Raw genomic sequence first — 22,205 nt, 5'->3', positions numbered from 1 at the left:
CCTGAGCCTATTGCTGCTGTCACTGTGTCATCCCATCTCATTGGAGTTGGTCCTTTATTGCTGCCCATCACCTTTACCTAACATGTTGTCCTTCTCCGGAAACTGGTGCCTCCTGATATGTCCAAAGCATGAGAGATGAAGCCTTGCCATCCTGGCTTCTAAGAAACATCCTGATTGTACATCTTCCAACACAGATTTGTTTGTTCTTCTGGCAGTCCATGGTACTTTTAACATGCTTCTCCAACACTGTAACTCAAGTGCATCAATTCTTCTACAGTCTTCCTTATTCACTGTCCAACTTTAACATGCATATGAAGCTATTAAAAATATCATGGTTCGGGTCAGGCACACCTTAATCCTCAAACTGACACCTACACTCTTAGAACACTTTAAAGAGGTCTTGTGCATCATTTGATTTCTTGGCTGCTGCTTCTATGAGTGTTGATAGTGGATCCAAGCAAAATGAAATTTTTGTCAACTTCCATCTTTTCTCCATTTATCATGCTATTTATTGGTCTAATGGTAAGGATTTTTTTTTCCTCTACATTGAAGTGCAACCTGTACTGAAGGCCGTGGTCTTTGATCTTCATCAGTATTTGATCTTGCAGCTTTCAGCAAGCAAAGTTGTATCATCTGCATATTTCAGGTTGTAAATAAGTGTTATTTCAGTTCTGATACCATGTTCGTCTTTACATAATCCAGCTTCTCAGGTGTGCTCAGTATACAGATTAAGTATGGTGAAAGAATGCAACCCTAGTGCACACCTTTCCTAATTTAAAACTATTCAGTCTTCCCTTGTTCTGTTTGAATGATTGGCTGTTGGTCTATGTATGTACACGTTCTTCTTGAGTCTGAGGAACCTGCACATAGACATAGTGTTCCAGAACTCAATTCTGCAATGTTGTCTAAAGCTTGTCATGACCCACACAGTGGAAAGCCTTTGCATAATCAATAAAGCAAAGGTAAACATCTTTCTGGCATTCTCTGCTTTCAGTCAAGTTCCATCTGATGTCAGCAATATCATCTCTCATTACACATCTCTTCTGAATATGGCTTGAGCCTCTGGCAGTACCCAACAATGTACTGTTCCCAACAGTGTTCACTTAATGTACTGTTGCAGTTGATTTTGAATTACCCTTAGCAAAAATTTTCTTGCACGTGATATTCATGATATTGTCTGATAATTTCTCCATTCTGTTGAGTCACCTCTTTCCCACCTGAATTTAGAAATCATCTCAACCAGATCTGATGCATTAGACAATGAATGAAGACCAGAAGAGTTTACAGAAAGAAAACAAAAAGGTCATTAAGAAGGAAAAGACCAAAATGGATGTCGGAAGAGACTGAAACTTGCTTGCTATCATAGAGGTGTTAAAGTAAGAAGTTGGGCAGAAAATTTCAAAGGGCAGCTTGAGAAGACAAAGTCAAATATACTGAAATGTGCAAAGACTTGGAGTTAGGAAGCTAAAAGGAGAAAATACACCCAGCATTTCTCAAGCTGAATGACCTGAAGAAAAAATTCAAGCCTCGACTTGAAATACTGAAGGATTCTATGAGCATGGATGGTGGTAGAGAGACAAAAAATTAGGTAGATCCTGTTTTAAGAAAGCTCTTTTACCACTTCACATTGATGAAAGCTTAGTACCTGTTTTCAAAAACCAAAATAAGTTTGCAAGTTTGCTTTTACAAAACAAAAAGGAAGAAAGTTAAAATGAGCATTTATTGTTCATTTTGCAACAAGTCATGTATTGTTGTTAAGTGCTGCTGGGTCAGTTCCGACCCATAGTGACCCTGTATAGCATTTCCACGGAGCAGCTAGTGAGCCTGAACCAGTGACCTTGCAATTCAAATAACTTTGCGTATGATGCATTATTAGCCCACAGCGCCACCCCAGGACTCCATGGGTTAATGCACTGAACTGTAAAGTTGGTTTGAACCACAAAGTCAGTGGTTCAAGTTCACTAGTCACTCCTTGGAAACCCTCACCAGGATCATTATGGGTCGGGACTCAGACATCTTAACAGCAGTTTCCTATTCATTTTACACCATTTATAGGAATGCTCTACTTTCAGACATCAGGGGAAACTTTATGTCCTATTTAGGTAGTGGAAACTGAAGCAACATTCACTAATAGGGTATAATCCAATGAACAGATAATCATTGATGGGATTTAGTCATAAGGAAGATAGGAATGTATAGAATCCAAAGCACAGGTGAAAAAGCCAATTTGGCAAGAAAAGCATTACAGAAAGAAAGAAAAAAAAACTAGATGATTTTGAAAACATCAGAGGACTGTGAGGTATTTTCCCTCTTTAAATAATGAGTTTAAAAAATCCTAATAACCAGGCTACACCCTAGACCAATTAACACAGCCTCTTAGGAATTGGGGCCTAGGCATCTGGGTTCCTTTAAGGGAAAGGCCAAACAGGCAGCTTGGAGTGATAACTACTGGCTTAGAAGCAGTGCAGTGTCAAGCATGACGGCGCTGATGTTTGCTGAAGAAACAGATTGCAACAGCAGTGGGAACTGTCGCAGTGAAACACTGAAGCTTGTTAGGATCATCAAGGACCCTGCACATGGCTGGGTGGCAAGATGTGGACTAGGACTGGTTTGTTGGGTTTAGATTCCCAAAACACTAGACACTTTAGATAAAATAGGGAAAAGTGAAATGGGTAATGAGAGGTGAGGAGGGTGGGAGAACCAGATGCAGGTGTCAAGGAGGGTGAATCAGTGGCCCTGGGGTAGAGGCGGGGAGTCAGGAATGAGATTTCTCAATTTTGCAGCCGTAGGATTGGAATAGATGAGCATTCTTTAGTTTCTTTATGTTAACCCGTGAGCATGCTGTGGTTCACAGCCCAATGTTGATCCTACAGTGCCATACCAGGAATCCCCTAGTGTGCCTAAGAATACCGAGAGCAGCCCTGGACTTACTAACTAAAATTACAGCAGTTCAAACCCACCAGCTTCTTTCTACATGAGATAAAGATGAGAATTCCTGTTCTCATCAAAACTGACAGTGTTGTAACTCCAGTTCAGTGGCTGAGTTGGAACAAACTTGATGGCAGTGGGTTTGGTTTTGATGTAGGATTCCTGGGCTTGGCTGCTAAGGAAAGTTTGAAGTCTATGTGGCAGTTAACTTCAGAAAAGTTAGCTATTGAAAAACCTTATGGGACATAAATCTGACACACGCGTCAGCGTGAGCTGGGATTAACTAGATAATTGGTTATTGCTAGGTGTCGTTAAGTCAGTTCTGACTCATAGCATTTCTGAGGCTGTACAGTACATCTTTATGAGTAGAAAGCTTCATCTTTCTCCTGCAGAAAGGGTGGTGAATTAAAAAAGCTGACCTTGCAGTAAGCAGCCCAATGTGTAACCCATTATGCCACCAGGGTTACTGGTTAGGGCCAGTGATATTCCTATATGTTCATCTTCAAACTTTGTTATTAGGACTACCATAAACACTCATTAAAAGATTGCTGGGCTGGGACTCGAGGATGAGTATTTCCAGCAAGTTCCCAGAAGATGCTTATGCTACAGGTCTGGAGACCACACTTTGAGAAATACCTACTGGTCATGTGCTTTGGATTCCAATCTCTTTATTTTGCTTAGGAGATAAGAGGTAGGAGGGAACGGCATGTCATCACTTCACAAGGCCCAGTTCTTGCAGAAGGTCTCCAAGAAATGCATCTCTAGTACCACACTGGAGATAATTGGGTTTCTGAAATAGGGCATTTTACTTTAGTTCAGCCTGGTAGAGTGGACCAAGGATGAACAAGAAGAATTCAAGCTAGTACATGAAGTCAGTGCAGGAGACTAGGTATAGATAGAGACTTCTGCACAGAAATAAGCATTGACATTTCAGTCCCCAAAATGCCCATTTGACTTACTGGCTTTCCACATTTAGTCTGTCCACTGAAGCCTCTCCAAATTAAGTGAGCTGAAAACACCAACACTCTCCCTTCCTGCTATGATTCAAGTGCAAAACCCCCAAATCAAACTTACTGTCATGGAGTCAAGTTGATCCTAGGAGTGTAACTGCTCCCTAGGGTTTCCAAGGCTATGAATTCTTTATGGACAAAACCGGCATTTTTTTTCCTGCACAGTGGCTGTTGGATTAGACCTTTTGGTTAGCAGTGCAGAACTTAACCCACAGCACCACAATGGGTTCCATAAAGCACAGAAAGGGGAATAAAAATAATCTTTCCTTAACTTACCTGTTAAATTGGTGAATAGTAGGCTCAGAAGATCCTAGGAAGCAATCAGATTTCCTAGCTAACCAGTGTACTTTTTATTAAGTTGCTTATAGCCTATCTAGTTCTCCTGTTTTTCCACATCTTGCTTTTAATATGTAATTTGAGCAAAGGAAGCTATTTGTTTCCTTTTGTATTCTTAGTGTTTAACACAGTGTTTTTGTTAGGTGCTGTGGACTCAGTTCAGTCATAATGACCCTGTGCAAAAGAAAACCTCACAGTTGGCATGTTTCAGCCCACTGTTACAGACACTGTGTCACACGTATCAATGAAGGTCTTCCTCTTTTTTGCTGATCCTTCCAAGCATGATGTCCTTCTTCAGGGACTGGTTTCTCCTGATGATGTGTCCGAAGTACGTGATTATTCACACCATCTTCACTTCTTAGGAGCATTCTAGCAGTACTTCTATCGCAAAATTTTTCTCTGGCACTCCATGGTATATTCAGTATTCTTGGACAGCAAATGCATCCACTTTTCTTGTCTTCCTTATTCATTGCACAGCTTTCACACGAACAGGAAGTGAATGAAACGACCATTGCTTGGGTCAGGCGCAACTTAGTCCTGAAAGTACATCTTTGCTTTGAAACACTTTGAAGAAGTCATTTCAAAGAGAGTTGCACAATGCAGTAATGTCCTTGGATTGCTTGGCTGTTGCTTCCAGGATTGATTGCAGATCCAAGTATAACGGAACCTTTGGTAACTTCTATTATGATGTTGCTTATTAGTCCAGTTGAGGATTTTTGCTTTATGTTGAGCTGTAATCCATACTGAAGGCTGTATTCTTTGAGCTTTATCAGTAAGTGCTTCAAAGTCCACTCACTTTAAGCAAGACTGTCATCTGCACATTGCAGGTTGTTAATGAGTATTCCTCTAAACTTGACGCCGGGTTGTCATATAGTTCTATAATTATTTGCTCAACATACAGATTAAGTAAGGTTTAAGGATACAACAATCGCTTTGCTTATTTAAAACCACATAATGTCCCCTTGTTCTGTTCCACATAAGCTCAGTAAATACTCTGGAATTCTTATTCTTCATAATCATCTATAGTTTGTTATGATCCACATATTCCTAACGTGTTTGTCATCAACAGAACAGTTAAATATATTGTTTTGGTATGCTCTTTCAGCAAAGATCCATCTGACAATAACAATGACATGCTCATTTCATGTCCTCTTCTGAATCTGTCTTGAATTTCTAGCAATTCCTTTTACGTGCACTGCTGCAACTATTTTTAAATATCTTCAGCAAAATTTTACACCTGTGATACAAATGATCCTTTTATGATTTTTGCATTCTTCAATTCACCTTTGTCATGCATTGTGGACCCCTCAAAATATGCAAATATGTGGTTTGGCAGTTATGTTAATGATGCAATCATTCTTAATCTGATGTAATGATCTTGTGTTTACATACCCATTTTATGTCAATGAACATCTAACCACTGCGGTTCCAATCCACCAATTGCTACTCAGGAGAAAGAGGTGGTTTTCTGCTTCTGTGAAGATTTACAGCCTTGGAAACCCTACACAAGGTTGCTATGAACTGAATCTGACACACATTAATGAGGCCAGATGCAATCTTCAGGATTAGGATGTATACTGAGTCAATTACTTTTGAGAAGTGAGAGATTAAACATGCAAGTGGAGCTCAGAAGGTCCTACTACCACTAAGAAGAAAGTAAGAGCCAGGAGTGGAGTGCATCCTTTGGACCTGGGGTCCCTGTACTGTAAAGGTCCTAGATCCAGAAGATCAATGACAAGATGAATGGAGCTCTTCAACGAAATGCTCTTCAACAAATGCTGAAAGATAGGGACCTTTCTCCAGAGCTAACGATGACAGGCTTCCCCTATAGTTGGCACTGCTAGCTATCTAAATTGTGAGGATAAATTTGTTTAAGGCATTCACTTGTGGTATTTCTGTTATAGCAGCCCTAGATGACTTAGATGATCTTTCTTTGGAATGGGCATAATTATGGACCTCTCCCAGGTGGCTGGTCAGGAAGCTGTCATCCAAATCTCTTGGCACAGACAGATAAGCACTTTCTGTCAGTATACCTTTGTGGCTATTCCACCAATTCCTAGAGTCTTGTTTCTGCTAATTCCTTCAATGCAGTTTGCACTTCTTCCTTCAATACCAACAATTCTTGATCATATGCTATCTCCTGATGTCTTTGATGTCATTAGTATTTGATGTCATTGTCATTAGTATTAGGCAGACAGTGGAACAGGTAATAAGTATTTACTGAAAACTTAACTGTATCACTTAGTCTTGATCCTGCTTTGGTGGCCACTCTCATAAGCCAGCCAGGCTGATCTTTGCTTCCCTATTGCTGACTCTATGCCTTCCAATGCCAAAACACTGGATACACGCCAAGCAACTGGCTCTGTACCTTTTTAAAATTCTGCCCAGCTTCAGCTGGCTAGACACAGAGCTACAACGTCCCCAAATCCAGGATGTTAGGAACGTGCTGTGCTTTTCCAAACCTGACAACGTCTAAAGGGTTTCTAAATTTATATGCATGTCATGGATGTACAAGGGGGTTGGGATTATAGCCAAATCTGGGGATTTCAGTTGTTTTCTTGGCTAGTATTGCAGTCCACCTTGTATATATATATTCTGTTGATAAAATTGCTGAAGGAGTGTACCCTGAAGCAGATTTGTTGTTAAGTGCAGTTGAGTTGTTCTCGACTCAGTGACCCTGTATAGGGTTTCTGAGGAGCTGATGGTTCAAACCGACATCGCAGTCCAGTGCATTAACTCACAGCGCCACAGCAGGACTCCAAATAGGAAGGCAGAAAAGCACTGGCTTACTTAGTCTTTTAGTTCCGACTTCCAGCCACCTGTATGTGGGCTCCAGGCTAGAGCTGCTCTATACTACCCTTCTTCATCTTTACCTCGTGTCCCTAAGTACACCCTCAATTCTGAAAGGTCAAAATTAATGACAGAACAGATACATACCATATTCTTAAAGCAAATACCTTTGCTGGGTAGAGTATTTTATCCCTGACTTTTCGGAAGTTATCTACAGACACTGGTCCCACTGCCCACCTTTGGTACACCTTTGGCCTTTGAGGGTTCTTGCTGAGGCTGAGTTGGTAAAGCGACGCTATTTCAGAAGATGCTACTGTGGTGTTGTCATTGGAACCTTTGGCCTGTTGACAGTTTGGCCGGAGGATGAAAGTGACACATGGACACACACACCACACACACACACCAGAACCATGCTATTTTAAGAACGTACTTTATACAAAATAACCAGTTCATATGGAAATAAATCTACAGACCTCCAAGGATCAAAAAGCTTTTTAAAAAGTTCTCTTAAAAAATTATCCAAACACACGATATCGAACTAACTATTGAGGTAAATGTCGCTCTCAGTGAAACAGGGAATCAGCAGACCACGACAAAATATACACAATATAAAAATAAATAGCATTCCCCTTTCCAGTACTGGCCAGGAAGGTTCACACGGCTGGTGCAGCAGGCTGTGTGCCGCAGGCTGGTGGAGACTCACTTGGGCCCCCAACCGCTGTGTGAAAGGCAGCAGTGAGGTGCCCGAGCCCCAGGAGGAGGAGGAGGAGGGGTCACATACAGCACACTGAACGGGGTCCAGCATTTCAATAATTTACTCAATATCCACACCCCTGTTCCCACCCAACCCACCCCTTTCAAAGCCACATGCAGGACAATCGGCTGGTGATCAGTTATTTCTACAGAAATGTTAAGCCAGTGCCCTGGTGCAGAGGGAGAGAAAGAGATAGGTAGAAAGGTCGACATAAGCTTCGGAGACAGCCCTTCTACATATCTGTTTAGTAAATGTCCACAGAGCATAGGATGACAAAACACACAGCCTGGAAACAAAGCTTGTTAATCACAGCGTAATTTGGGAGACAGGATACAGCAAACTCTGTTTTCACAAAGGGAAAGCAAGGCAAAATGCAGCATCCTAATAAGGCTGCAGGGTTTAGGAAAGAGTACAACCCACTGAAAAAGGAAAAGAGAAAAAGTAAGTCACAGCCAGTTTCTTGTTAGGCAGCAAGACTAACCATGTCCTTAGCTATTGGACAATACAGTGGGTCCAGGAATAAAAGCGTCCACACGTGGAGCCATGCTTCCAGGTATCCTTGCTTAGGCTGTGGTCCAGAGATGCTGAGATATGCATGCTAGAACCCTGCAGGACTGCAAAGTACATGCTCATTAATATACAGATCTGGCTTCTGCAATAAGGGTCTGTGAAGAATGTGGACAGTGGGTGAACTGACAAGACAGACAGACACCAAGGGGGCACTAACAGTAGAAATCCCTAAGCCTTTGATTCAACTCATGAAAGCAGAGGATCTCTGGAAGCATGTCAGGTTCTGACACCCCATGACAATTCTTAACTTGTGACTGCTGGGATAGGACTTCTTGTGAAATTTCAATTTTGGTCTCAAGAGTAGTATATTATTATAGATTTAAATTTCCATTAAAAAGAAAAAATGTAACTAAGTGGACTGAATGCTTGCTGTCAACATCTGCGGTGACCACAACCTTAGGATTTTCTGTTGGACCATCACATAATAAGCACTGAGGCCTAGGCTAGGAAGGTACCACCTGCTCTTACAACCGAGGCTTGATTGAACCAAAGGACACAAACCATTTTAATATATACAAGAGTTAGGATGAGCATGAAAAAGCATGCCTTTTGAGATCCTTCCTACCTGGGCTCAGAGAGAATAAAGCCACTGCCAACCACATGTTCATGTGTACTGCCAAAAGAACTAAGCCGACCTGCTGAAGGAGACAGAGGTGGAGTGGTTTGCTTTTATTGTTAAGGAGTGGGGTGGTAAAATTACATGAACAAGAATCTTGCATACGTTGTCCTGATTCTCCACATGCATCCTTAGCAATACATTTTAGTCAGAAGCTCCTGTTTTGTTTTGTTTTTTCCACCCCCAAATGAAAAGATTCTGAGTGAAGTACAAACAGTAAGGCCCTACTTTTTTTCTGAATCTTTCTCTTATGTCTTGGAGGGAAATCAGTTTGAACATATTAGCAACTCTAATAAAGCTGAGCCATGAGTGTTAAAACCAAATAGGTTGTGATCATGTGCCTAAATATCCATGGATCTCAACGAGCCCCTGTTCTGGGACCACTGAGAGCCAGCACACCGACAAAACGACAGTGACCTACAGTGTGTAATGTCCTTCTAGCCTGAGAGCAAACCTGTGCAGGGTAGCTTTACACACTACTTCTATTTATAATGTATCACACAGCCACCAACCATCTCCCTAGTGGAAACAGACAATGGCGGACGCACATCTCATCTGCTTAGGACACTTGGAAAAGAAGTGCTGGGAGAGGGAGAAAAGCTGAGAAAAGACAGACCCTGCACGTGGGATGAGTGGGTTAGTGGTTTCCAGCAGCTTGAGATCCTGTGTGGCTCCAGAGAGCTTCAAACAGGTCTGCACTTCAAAGACCAGTCAAGCTCAAGACACACCAGACGAGAGGAGGAAGCCAGAGTTCTGTAACACACAACCCAGATTCCCAATGGGGATGCAACGAAGCTGTTTTACTGTTGCTCCTGTTCACAGCATTATAATTTAATACAGTAGTTCAATTTCCTATTGCTCTTTCTTTATATGGTCTCCCTTCTGTACACAGCAAGAAGGGAGATGAAGTTATTGACTTCTTCCAATATTGTTCACAGATTCTCTCTAGAAACAGGTAATTGGGAGAGGGGACTGTAAGCGTAAGAAGAAAAAGTGACCTGGAGCAATGTGTATACCTGGCTATTCAAATACCATGAGCTCTGAAAAGGGTACAGATGAACCTAATTATTGCTGAGAGTCTACACCTACCCACCCCCTATAGTTCTTCAGCACATAGCACCCCCCAACAGCTTTAGCACCATGGTTAGTTACGGAGGAGTCATGTGCCTCTCAGTGGCAAAATGCAATGGGCTGGGACCAGGCCTAACCAGTCCCGAACGAGCCATATAGGCAAGGACCAGTTGGCGCTGCTGTCTCCCTGTTTTGTGTACAAACACAGAAACCAGAGTAATAAACATTCAACCATATTAGCATATACTAGGCTCACGGCAGACTGAGATTCCCACAAATACTCTGACCTGCTCTTCTGAAGGAGGAACGCAGACCTTTCTGAGACCAGATTACAGTAGTAGTATTAAAGGAAACATGGCCTGAAAAATCATCCCACTTGAAAACATTTTAAGATTAAAGTTTCCATAAGAAGAATATTAGTATTGGTGTGTGTTGCACCTCAAAGGCTTCTGGGTTGCCAACTCTCAATCCTACCTGAGTCCTAATTCCCGGCCCAGGTAAGAAGCACTCATTTCTCTATGCGATTTCCATTGCACTGGGGTTGCTGTCTTGGGTTCCATCTGTATAACATTAATGTTCTGCATTTTTCTATTTTTTCACCAAACAGCAAACATTTAGCAAACTTTAAACATGACAGTTCTGGGTTTCATCAAGGATTCTAGAACTGGAAGGAAGGGTTCTAATGGCCCCTTCTGCAGTTCAAATTTTATGGAAATAGGATAGATTTTTAATGGAAGCGTATCTACGATCCCAAAAACATCCTTAACAATATACTATTCTTTATTTTAAGAGCTAGAACTTCAGGACATTTTCATTAGATTTTTTTTTTTTTTTTTTTTTAATTTGTGGGAGATGAAAAAGTGTAAAATGGTATGGGCCCTAACTTTGGTGGCATCTCAGCTAAAATCAAACACAGAATGCTAGAGAGGGATAATTGAGCATCTTTCACTTCTAAAACTGCAGTAAAGTAACTTAATACTGTGAAAAGTGATTCCTATTACAGACACACAAATGATTTCCAAGGATTTGTTATTGACAGCTATTTTAAATCACCATGACTGGTTTTGACTATGACTCATTTAAAATGAATAAAAACTATATATATATGGAGAGATTCCTAAATTCAAACTGTAAATCTACAGAATATATTTTTCCTATTAAAAAACTGTGCAATATCCTTATTGATACTAACATATACAAAACCTGAGTAGTCACTTCCACAATGTGTGCCAGAAAGCTTCGTGTGGTGCTTCCTAGGCCATGGTCCTGGCAGGTCCACCACAAGATGACAATTCATCTTCTCAAAAGCAAAACACTCTAGTGATCCCAATTCCTGATAGGGTTTACAACTTATCTGGTAGGGCTTGTGGCAAAAATCAGGACTCACAGGAATTGAAGGGGCATGACTTTTTGAATCCCAGACTGGGACTACCAGAGTGAGAGCAGCCTGTCTTTGGGGGCGTGGCTTGTTATAGGTTACCTGCGGGCACTGTTTCTGAACTTATATGCTAATGGTTAAGGGGACAGGGTAACAGTTATGTCTTAGCTGGTTAGAAGGCCTTCCACTCTGAAAAGATGGTCAGCCACTAAGGAAAGACAGCGAGCGACATATGACAAGATGCAACCATTCCTATCCTCTTCTCTAGCTCTCCAAACATATTCAGTGTGACGTGATTGTAAACAGTTACGGATCACTCCAGTGCTGTGTGCCCACCACAGTTGGGATGCCCATTTTTTCCACTTCCCACCCACCTTTAGCCCACTTATGTACAATACATTCACCACCAACAACAAAAAGTAGCTTTAAAAGGCAACAGGAAAAATTCTGTAAACTGGACCCAGCTCCAAACACATTAATACTACGAGTAGTAAATTCTCTCTCCCTTTCCCAAATATATACCTGAGTTTAGCTGCTCATGAAAGTTTACAAAACACTACTCCATTCTTAAGTATGCCCCCCTTCCCCAAGTTTAAAATTATTTTCCCTGAACGAGAGTCTCAGGACTTGGAAAAGTCACCATTAATTCCAGGTTCACTTTTTCTTCTTGACTGTATACATTAGTTATGCAAGGTGACCCCTGATCCAGGATCATTGCATACTGTGTGTTAACTGCCTAAGGAGTGTGTTTCTAGGGCCTTGTAAATGGCTCCAGTTCAGGGACAGCAGAAAGTGATGCACTGAGGGTGGGGGGTGGGGATAGGGATAGAGATGAGTGAGGATCATTTCCCCAAATTCTCCACATTCCAGTCTTCATGTGCAGCTTTCCATTTTCTTGGGGGGTATTTTCCTCTTTAGACTAGCTCTGAGAGAAAATGAAACAAGATACTATGGTTAAAAAAAGAGACAAAACCCCCAAACCAAACCAACCAGAAAACCCATAATAAACTGTCCAGGTTCCTGTACACTTGAAAAGAGTGCTTTGTTATTAGCAAAAAACAAAACAAAACAAAAAAACCCCACAAAACAACAACACACATATATGTATTATTGTTAAATGGCATCACGATGATTCTGACTCATAGTGACCCTGTATAGAGTTTCAGAGGATTGGTTGGTGGGTATGAACCGCCAACCTTATAGTTCAAACCAACCTTAGGGTCTAGTACTTATCCTACAGTGCCCCAACAGTACATCTGTACAAAGACACGCACAAAACCTAAAATTTGCCATTTAAAACATTTTAAAGTGTACAATCCAGTTACATTAATGACATTTACAAAGTGCTACAACTATCACCTCTATTTAGTTCACAATTATTTTTAACACCCTCATAGGAAAACACTAAACCCTCAAAGCAGTTGCACCTCATTCCTACTGTCCCTGGCAACAACGACTCTACTTCTGTCTCTACAGGTATAAAACTTCTTGCATGTTAGGGAGCGATGGTGATAGCACTTACATCAGGTGGGTTGAGAAGAGGATTAAATGAGCAATCAGTATAGTGTCTGGCAAAGCAACGGCATTCAAAGGCCATTATATCCTTCTAAAACCTAACCGACTTATCTCTCCCACATGGAATAGGTGGAAAGGATATGGTGGACAAAGAATCATATCATAGGAAATGTAGTAGCCTGTTTTGGGGGAGGGGGGTAATGAGATTTAAGTAGCCCCCCTGCCCAAACTTGGTACTCATATATATAAGAAAAGGAAGAAGGGATGTGTAGAAACAAAGAAGCTAATTTCAAGATCTTATAAGGTAGCTCCTATTATGCCAGTGGCCCTTTCCCTTGGCTCTCTACAGGACATGAAGCCCTTTCCAGAACAGTTCCTGTATCCACAAGACTCATCCAAAGATTTTCCCAGAATAGCAGTAAGGTAAAATATATATTCCCAACCATCTGGAAGAATAAGAAGAGCTCTAATATTCTTTATGGCTTACCTGATCCAGAGGAAGTGTTGGGGGTTTATGCGGTGGTAGTTCTTCTTGCAATGTTGTTGATGCTGGGGTCTTTGGGAACGAGGACTGTGAATGAACAGGATGCACTTGCATTCTATAACCATAAAAAAGGAATGGTCAAGAATGAATGAAGGATGTATTAATTAGCAAGAACAAAAAGACATTTTCATCTGAAGTTCTACAGATATGTATGATTGGAATTCCAGAAAAGGGGTTAAAAAACAAAACAAAAAAACCACAGAATTGTAAAAAGAAATCTTTTGTAACATCATGAAAGATGAGAAAATAAGCATTCAAGAAGCTGAATGAACTCCAAACAGGATAGACCCCAGAAGAAACCATGAAGACATATTATAATCAAACTTTCTAAAACCAAAGACACCGAAAGAATCCTGAAAGCAGCTAAGGAAAATGAAAAGTCACAAACAGTAACTAAGACTAGACTGATTTCTCAGCGCAAACAAGATGACAATGGGATGACATATATACAACACTGAATGAAATTATCCCTCAAATATGACAGCAAAAAAAACACATTTCTAGATAAGTAGAAGCACATAATCTGAGAAGCTGGATTATATGAAGAAGAACATGGCCAAAGGATTGGAGGAAGACTCCTTAACAACCTTGCTTGCTAAAAGCAGAGAGGATTTAAAACACTTACTGATGAAAAGATCAAAGACCACAATCTTTGGTATGGGTTGAACCTCAATGTAAAGAAAACAAAAATTCTCACCACTTGACCAATAAATAACAAACATCATGATAAAAAGAGAAAAGACTGAATTTGTCCAAGACTTCATTTTGCCTGGATACACCATCAACACTTATGGAAGCAGCAGTCAAAATATCAAAGTACTACATTAGGCAAATGTGCTGCAAAAAAAAATTTTTTTAAGTAAGTTTTTATTGTGAGGTTTACATGGAAGAATATCAGTTTTACATTCATCCTATCATATTTCATTTCATTGCAATGATTACAGTCCTCTCCATGCATCATTAAACCAAAGGGTACATCTCACAGGCCTGTCCCACCCCAGCCCCTCTCCCTCCCTGAGTTCAGAGTCCCCAGCCGCTCCATCTGTCCACGTCATCATCTGTCTCCATCCCTGGCGTCTCTGCCTCTCTGGGTAGGGTCCTGCTCTTGGCTCTTCTCACTTGATGGTCCCAGGGACCTCTGCTCCTGGGCTGCAAAATCAATCTCTCCCCTCCTTTTGTCAAAAAACATTTACCTCTATATTTCCTACCCTCATAGTCAGTCCCAATGGCAATTACTCACTATTGTATCACAAGAGTCTTATGCCTATTTCCTTTTGCCAGCCCGGTCCCAACAGATTGGAAATCACTCAGTGGTGATGCTACTTTCCCCTACCCAGTCTGGAACTAGGCTCCCTCTTGAAAGCTTGTAAACGACTAGTCAATTCTTGCCTTTATAGACACCCCCATTTTGGGTAGCCACTGTCTTAAGTTGCCCATCCCTGTCAATCCTGTGTATTGAGGGGATGCAAGTGATCCTCTCTGTAAAGATTTGTTCCCTTTTTTGAGCTATTACATCCGTAAGTATAAGTTCATCAAATTGTAGCAGGTTACTCACTCCCCCTCCCTCTTCTTTCTTCTTCTAGTCGAGTTCTGATTATCCAACCATCAATGCCAGGTCAAGTGGGTACTATCTGCAAGTATGGGTGTTCTTGTGCATCTCCCCTCACTTCATATCAGCTGGATGCTTCACTCTCCGCTCTAGTCCTCTATGGCCATGTCACTGCCTCTGGGCCCAGGAGTCCCTGGGTCTGTGGTACTGTTGGGCACCCAGGTCTCCACTTGGATTCACAGGGTTCTATTGAATGTGGTTGGATTTACAAGACCTCTTTAAAGTGTTGAAGAACAAAGATGTCAGTTTGAGGACTAAGGTGTGTCTGACCCAAGCCATGGTATTTTCAGTTGCCTCACATGTAAGTGAAAGTTGGACAGTGAATAAGGAAAACCTTACAAGAAATGATGCATTTGTATTATGGTGTTGGAGAAGAATATTAAAGGTACCATGGACTGCCAGAAGAACAAACAAAGCCATGTTGTAGGAAGTACAGCCAGAATGGTCTTAGAAGCCAAGCTTGTCAGACTTTGTCTGAACAGTAACTGGAGAAGGACATCATGCTTGGTAAAGTGGAAGGACAGTGAAAAAGAGGAAGACCTCCAGTAAGATGGATTGGTACAGTAGAAATAACAATGGGTTCAAGCAGAGCAACAGTTGTGAGGTTGGTGCAGGATCAGGCAGTATTTCGTTCTGTTGTACAGAGTGTTGCTACGGGTTGGAACTGACTTGACAGCAATCGATAACAGATAAATAGAAATGAAAAGAATTTTAAAAACTAGATTGACCTAACAAAAATCCTTAAGGGGGTTTTTTGGACAGAGAACCAATAATAATAGTCAAGTACCTAAGATTAACATATGTGACAATATTATCCAGAACTCAACCTACATATACAAGTACCCAAAGTAAAACAACCAAACCTACAAGATTAAAAATAGGGAACCAGAGATACATTTGCAACAACAATGAAACCCACAAATTAAAAGGAGGAATAATATATTTACAGAACTTTCAAATGAAGAGGAAATGAAGTAGTTTTAAAGAAAATAAATATAAGCCAGACTGTAACCCTAAAACTAGACCAAGCCTTACTGCTTGTCCTACCCCTCTCACTAGCCCTAATCATATGGTAAGAGTATACAAAGCCCTAGGCCTAGCCATAGTCTTGACCAAAACCCTAAACCCCCATTACTACATTTCTAAAATAATTTTTAAGAGGACTGTTTGTAAATTAGTCAGCCATAACAATCAAATGTAAACCTTGTACCTCAGATCATAAAGAAATAAAACAAAAAAGAGATACATACTTTTAAGGCATTCTGGGGACAGCTGGGAAATTTAAATATAGTTGACATTAGATACTATGTATGTCAATCTCGTTGACCATGACATTGTGTAGTAGGATGTCCTAACGTATTGGGGTTGAAGACGTATGGTGTCTGAAACTTACTTTCTAACCAACAAAGAAATTTAATTTCTTAGAAACGAAGGCTAAGTGAATAAAAGTAAACAATAGATTGTTGTTGTTGTGGAGTGCTGTCGAGTTGTACTGACCCATAGCAACCCTGTAAAGGGTTTCTGAGGAGCAAACATGTGAGCTGGAACTGTCGACCTTGCAGGTCAAACAGCTTTGCAGTCTGGTGCATTAACCCACAGGGCCAACCAGGACTCCATACCATTAAGCAATTATGGCAAAATGTCAATAAACATGGTACTGGGAAGGGTTTGGTCGTATGCCAATAGAGATGGCAAAGGGGAGGAAGGGTTATCCCAGCTTTATGATCAGGCGGTATCTTTATCTAAAAATCTTTAATGTGCTATCAATTTGAAAAGTTTACTTTCTCCAACTCTGGATAAATCTGGTGTTGCATTCAAAGAAAGGAGAAGAGATGAGAGAGATACTAACAGTTAAATATCACAATTGATCTCATCTCTTGGAAATTGAGAGAGATCCCTTTCTCCATGGTCAAACTGTGGTTATGAAGTTCTGAATATCAAAATCTAACCAAATATTTAAATGCAAATTCCTTTTTATGAAGAAAAAAAATTTAAAAATCAAAGATAAAATCTGTTGGTAAGCCAAATTCAGTTCTACCATCTTTCCCAGATCAATGATGCTTTTCTTGGTCTCAGACCATTGGAATTTATCTTCATCGCTAAGGTCATTTTCTTTTTAGATTAATGTTCTGTTAAGTTCCATGGAGTTGGTTCTCACTCATAGGGTTTCCAAGGAGCAGCTGGTGAGTTTGAATCACCATCCTGTGGTCCAAACTGACCTTGCAGCTCAGTGCTGTATCTCAAAGATTAGTGCCCTTTTTTAAATTTCAGAAACAAATTAACACACAAATAAATCAATGCAATGCAATCTTACCCTGATGGTCTGTACATTTCTTGGAAAGGTCCCCTTAGTCCACTTGCAGTGCCAATTTGTTCCATCATTACAGCTTGAAAGTGACCCATGCCTTCCTCCTGGCAGCGGTAGATAGGGCCCTCTTGAGGGAGGCCATTAGGTTGGGCAGCCACTGGATGGTGAGGTGGGTGAGCAGCCACAGGGGAAGAATAAGCCCTGGGCTGGAAGTGGCTGGCTGGCCGCTGAGGTGTATAGGGAGACCCCGTTTGTAGCATCACACTATGGGGTGGAAAAGTAGACGAAGCAAAACCCATCCCTGAACTCAGAGGTGGAGGAGTCCCATACACATAATCGTTGGCTGACAATGAACTCTGTCGCTTGGTAGCTGCATTATGGTTGTCCAGGTCTAAAAACTCTTTGGGACTTTCTGGCCTCTCCATAGATTCATCCAGCTTCTCTTCCTCTGGACCAGGATTTTGCCCATCAGTTGGGAGGACCTTAGTAGCCACAGCATCCATCCGGGTTGGGGAAGTTAAGGCAGCATTGAGTGTCTCGCAGCCTTGTAGGCTGGTCATGGCATTTTTATCTGAGAAGAGGGGCCTTGGTGGGGGAGGTTGAGTAAAGGGGGTCCCACTTGGGCTTCCCTGGGGATGGAGAGGTCTCTGCCAGTCAGAAAAGCCCTGTGGACAAGTGTAATAAGGAGTTCTCTGATAGTGATGGTAAGGCGGCTGAGGTGGTGGCTGATAGGAATACCTCATTCCTTGGTGGGGACGATATCGGGGAAAGATGCCAGAATGAGGATTATTAGATTGAAAGCCCCGAGGTGGGAAATGCTGAGGATGTGACACTGTGGTTTTCCCTCCTACCACAGGGCCCAAACCTTGCAGCCCTGGACTGATGTGGTAATGTGCAGTTGAATTTGGATATTCCAGGCCTGACATGTAGAGGGGAGAAAACTGGTTGACAGGGCCTCCCATTAAACTGGGATCAGCGTTGGGAGGTGTAGTTGCACTTTGTCCTGCACATGGCATGGTTTCCTGCAACGCTTTGCCTCTGGGGCAGAGTGGCTTTTCTGAACCAAGACTCTTCCCCTCTGATCCACAAGGGGATGCTTCTCCCAACATTCCATTTTCAGGAACAGCCCCTCTTTCTGCCACAGTGGAGAGCTCTCTCCTACATCCGTGGGCAGCTGGGCTGGTGTAGCCGCTATCTGAGGGCCAGGTATTCTTGCCCTTGGTTGCCTTGCAGTGGTCTCCAGATTCAGAGGCGTCACTTTTGAGCTCTGGACCCTCTGTTTCCCTTTCATGGGGTGAGCTCTGCCTGTTACAGTCAGTCTGCAGGGGAGGTGTAGGGTGAGGTAGTTGTTTGAGGTACACCCCCTCTGTAGCACCAACGTTCGGTGGTTTCTCTTCATGACCAGGCAGTGGCTCTGCTGCAAGAAAAATGGAGAACAAAATAAATTGGTAGCTGAAATGACACTGATGGAGGTGGTAATCAAAGGAAGATGATAAGCAGTCAGATGAAGAAAAACAAAGGTTCAAGTGGATAGGTGACCTCTTAAGCCACAGCTAGAAATGTTTACAGAGTCCTTGAAAGGAGTTCTTTCACTTTCCTGTTCATGGGCCTGGAGGCAAGACCTACCACCTCTAAGCTGAGCCCAATGTTGGCCAAAGAATGGGCATATTCTTGACTTTATGTTCTTGTATTGTCCTGGTTAGACCAGTAAGCGGATGTGAGATATGAGATAATTCTTGGTTCATGCATGAAATGTAAGACAACAAGCTATGAAATTCCCAAAGTGAAATTCAGGTGGCGAAAACTCTGATTTCCACCTCAGCAGAATATGAACACTGTAGGAGCAGGGCTTTCCCAACTCTATGCTCAGCATCTGCAATATCTGACTATCTTAAAGAAACAAAATGTCAACAGCATAAAACTAACAAGATACTGAAGCTAATATATTAGACTCATACTCTTAATCACACCAAAATTCCTTATCTGACTATTGAAACAATCTATAGATAAGGTCTTCTTATATCTTATGTAGAAGGACAGAGTTGCTTCAAAGGATGTGTTTTAAAAAATATACCACACTGAGATCATGGTATCATATTAAGGATAAGAGTAAGGATTCATAAGTCTTTAAAGATCTACAAGGATCTCGAGCTAACTGTGAAATGGGCTTTAAAAATGAAAAGCATGAGTTGTGTAATGAAAACCAAAATCTGCACTTTTCATTATTTAGTCAACATAAAACATGGCAACCAGCAGACTTATCCAAGATTTCGCTAGTGGGATTATGCTAAAGCTCTGAAGTTCACACATCATTTGAAATCAGCTCTAGAAAATTCTAATAGGGTTGGTATGCACATACTAGGCCTTTCTGCTAAAGAAACAAAGTTTCAGTTCTAGGCCTATCATTAATTTTATGTAGGGTCTTCATATTTTATAAAAATTCAGGTGTATCCACTCATGTACTTGGAAATTATATGCAATACAAACTTGATGTCCCAGAAATAAGCCTTAATTACACAAAATGTTCTTTTCATGTCTCTCTTCCAGTTTAAAGTCTACTTTTAAAAGGTATTCTTGCTTTTAGAGTCGCTAGTCCTCACTATTCTTCATTCTTACAATAAAAGCAGGTATGATATGATTCCAAGCAATAAAAAGGACTGAAAACACATTTAATAACATTTTTAAGGCAATAATGTTTTATAGGCAGTATGAAGATTGGCAGCTCAATTCCACCAGCTGCTCCTTGGAAACTCTACAGAGTTGCTGTCAGAACGGACTCAAAGTCATTTAACAACAACTTGATGATACAGTGGTTAAGAGCAAGGATGGACATTGGATCTGGCTTATCTGGGTTCAAATCTCAGCTGGACCATTTACAAGCTGGGTGAATCATCTGATAGCTCTAAGCCTTAATTTGTCTATCTGTGAAACCATGAATAATAATTGCTATCTCCAAGTCTTGTTCAGAGCATTAAATGATTCAGTTGTTATTGTTAAGTGCAGTTGAGTTGGTTCTGACTCTGTATAGGATTTCCAAGGAGAGGCTGGTGGATTTGAAGTGCTGATCTTGCTGTTTGCAGTCCAGTGCTTATCCAGTCTAGTGCTATGTGGAAAAATGGAACGAGAGGATGATGGGATTTTTCCATGAACTTCTGGAAGCCCCCTTATATATGTAAAATTATCATAAAAGTATACAAGATGTTACATCAATGTAGGTCTTTGGACAGAAAGCAGTAGTATGGAAGGCCCAAACCTTGACAAGTGCAAGAAATTGGGCTGATAGCAGTTTACACTGGGTTTGATATTTTGTGTCAAGATCCCTCAAGTATTAACAGCTCACAAACTGGAGAAGTCAGATAAACGTGACAATGTAAATTACCTCTGTCATGCTCAGGCTCCTTTGTCTCACTGTGTTCCTGTGTCCTCCCAGAATTCCCCAAGGCAGTCTTGGGGGCTGGTACACTTACTGATGCTGCGTGAGCTAGTTGTGGAAAAGGGCCAGGTAAGTGGGGAGGAGTGGGCTGTCGGGGATGGTAAGGCACACCTGGTGGGCACACACGGGAGGAGAGCTGCTGCATAGCAATCATCTCAGGGCTGTCCATCATGGAGTCCCCTCCTTGGACCCCCCGCACAGCATGGGAGGGTGTTCCATACAGAGAAGGATGTGTTGGGGCTGGGGCCTGTAACCGATGTCCAGGAGATTTACAGGGTGGTCGCATAAACCCTGAAGAAGGAACTCCATGAGGTAGGAAGCTTGAGTGTTCAGCCCACTGATTTGGAGGGAGAGGCGGTCTCATCCCTCTGGAATCCATCGTATGACCCAGCGTGCGGGGCTGCTGAGAGTGTGCTGGCCCTAGCGTGGGCTTCTCATCTGGCCGCAGGGGCCCTGGGTTTGTAGCGCCATGGTTCCCGTTCCAGATGGCAGAGTGTACTCGATTCAGGTACTTGTATGATCGGTACATGTGACCAGGAGGGATTTCTGAGCTTTCTGGGAAATCTGAGGGTCGGGTTGGAACCCCACCATGCCGGGGAGGAATAAATCCTGGCTGGAATTGAGTCGAGGGATACAACCCTCCTTCCTGACTGGGGCTACTCATCTGCCCGAGCTGCAAAGACCCAGGATGTGATGGCACATTAGAAAGGTGTGTCAGACCCCCACACATTTGCTTCTCTTCAGGTGTTCCAAGCCTGGGTCCTCGGTGGTGGTTCATTCCAACGGGAGGCTGTAAAAAGAGAATAGAAGAGACCAGAGTTCACTAAACTCATACACTATGCCGGTCTTATAATGTGCTTCACATAGAAGGGCAGACTGTTCAGGACAGGGAATTGTGAATTATATTTTACATGGGCAGAGGCTGTTTCTCTGAACTTTTATCTCTAGGACCCACTGCACCTGCATTTTCTGAATAGCTGCTTACCTGCATGGCAAAGGGTTGATGCTGCTGAACAGGTTCTCCAGGGTGTGGTTCTGGGACTCTAGAGGAGGCATATAAATTGGCAGGATCTGATCCCTGGAGAGCACCAAATGTTCCTGGTATTGCTGGCCTCTGGAAGCCATTGGGAAAAGCAAAAAGGAAACAAAGAGAGGAAGTAGAGACATCAGGTAGAGAACTGGGACTTGTCTGCAGATGGAAACACAGCTAAAGTAACTATAACACAGACCACTAACAACGTCACACAATGACAAGAAAGGGAAGATTGCTAGCATATGGGCTTCTGTGGACCACGACTCGTCCCTGAGATACAGCAATTTCACTCTGTACAAGAGACCAGATC

At 41.9% G+C, this 22,205-nt stretch overlaps 1 protein-coding gene across 1 annotated transcript in view; it reads right to left on the bottom strand.

Moving 5' to 3' along the window:
• Window positions 1–22,205, bottom strand: part of CECR2 (cat eye syndrome chromosome region, candidate 2) — a 195,443-nt gene that overhangs the window by 3,370 nt on the left and 169,868 nt on the right. Inside the window, exons 14-18 of the mRNA XM_006862781.1 lie at window positions 21,848–21,976; window positions 20,809–21,652; window positions 17,436–18,846; window positions 13,456–13,567; window positions 7,212–7,405 (exon numbers count right to left, since the gene is read on the bottom strand). Coding sequence (XP_006862843.1) covers window positions 7,212–7,405; window positions 13,456–13,567; window positions 17,436–18,846; window positions 20,809–21,652; window positions 21,848–21,976 — 2,690 coding nt within the window. The remainder of the gene's footprint in view (window positions 1–7,211; window positions 7,406–13,455; window positions 13,568–17,435; window positions 18,847–20,808; window positions 21,653–21,847; window positions 21,977–22,205) is intronic.

Source organism: Chrysochloris asiatica, unplaced genomic scaffold (assembly GCF_000296735.1).
Source record: "Chrysochloris asiatica unplaced genomic scaffold, ChrAsi1.0 scaffold00050, whole genome shotgun sequence".
NCBI lineage: Eukaryota > Metazoa > Chordata > Mammalia > Afrosoricida > Chrysochloridae > Chrysochloris > Chrysochloris asiatica.
This window is presented reverse-complemented; position numbering and strand designations above follow the sequence as displayed.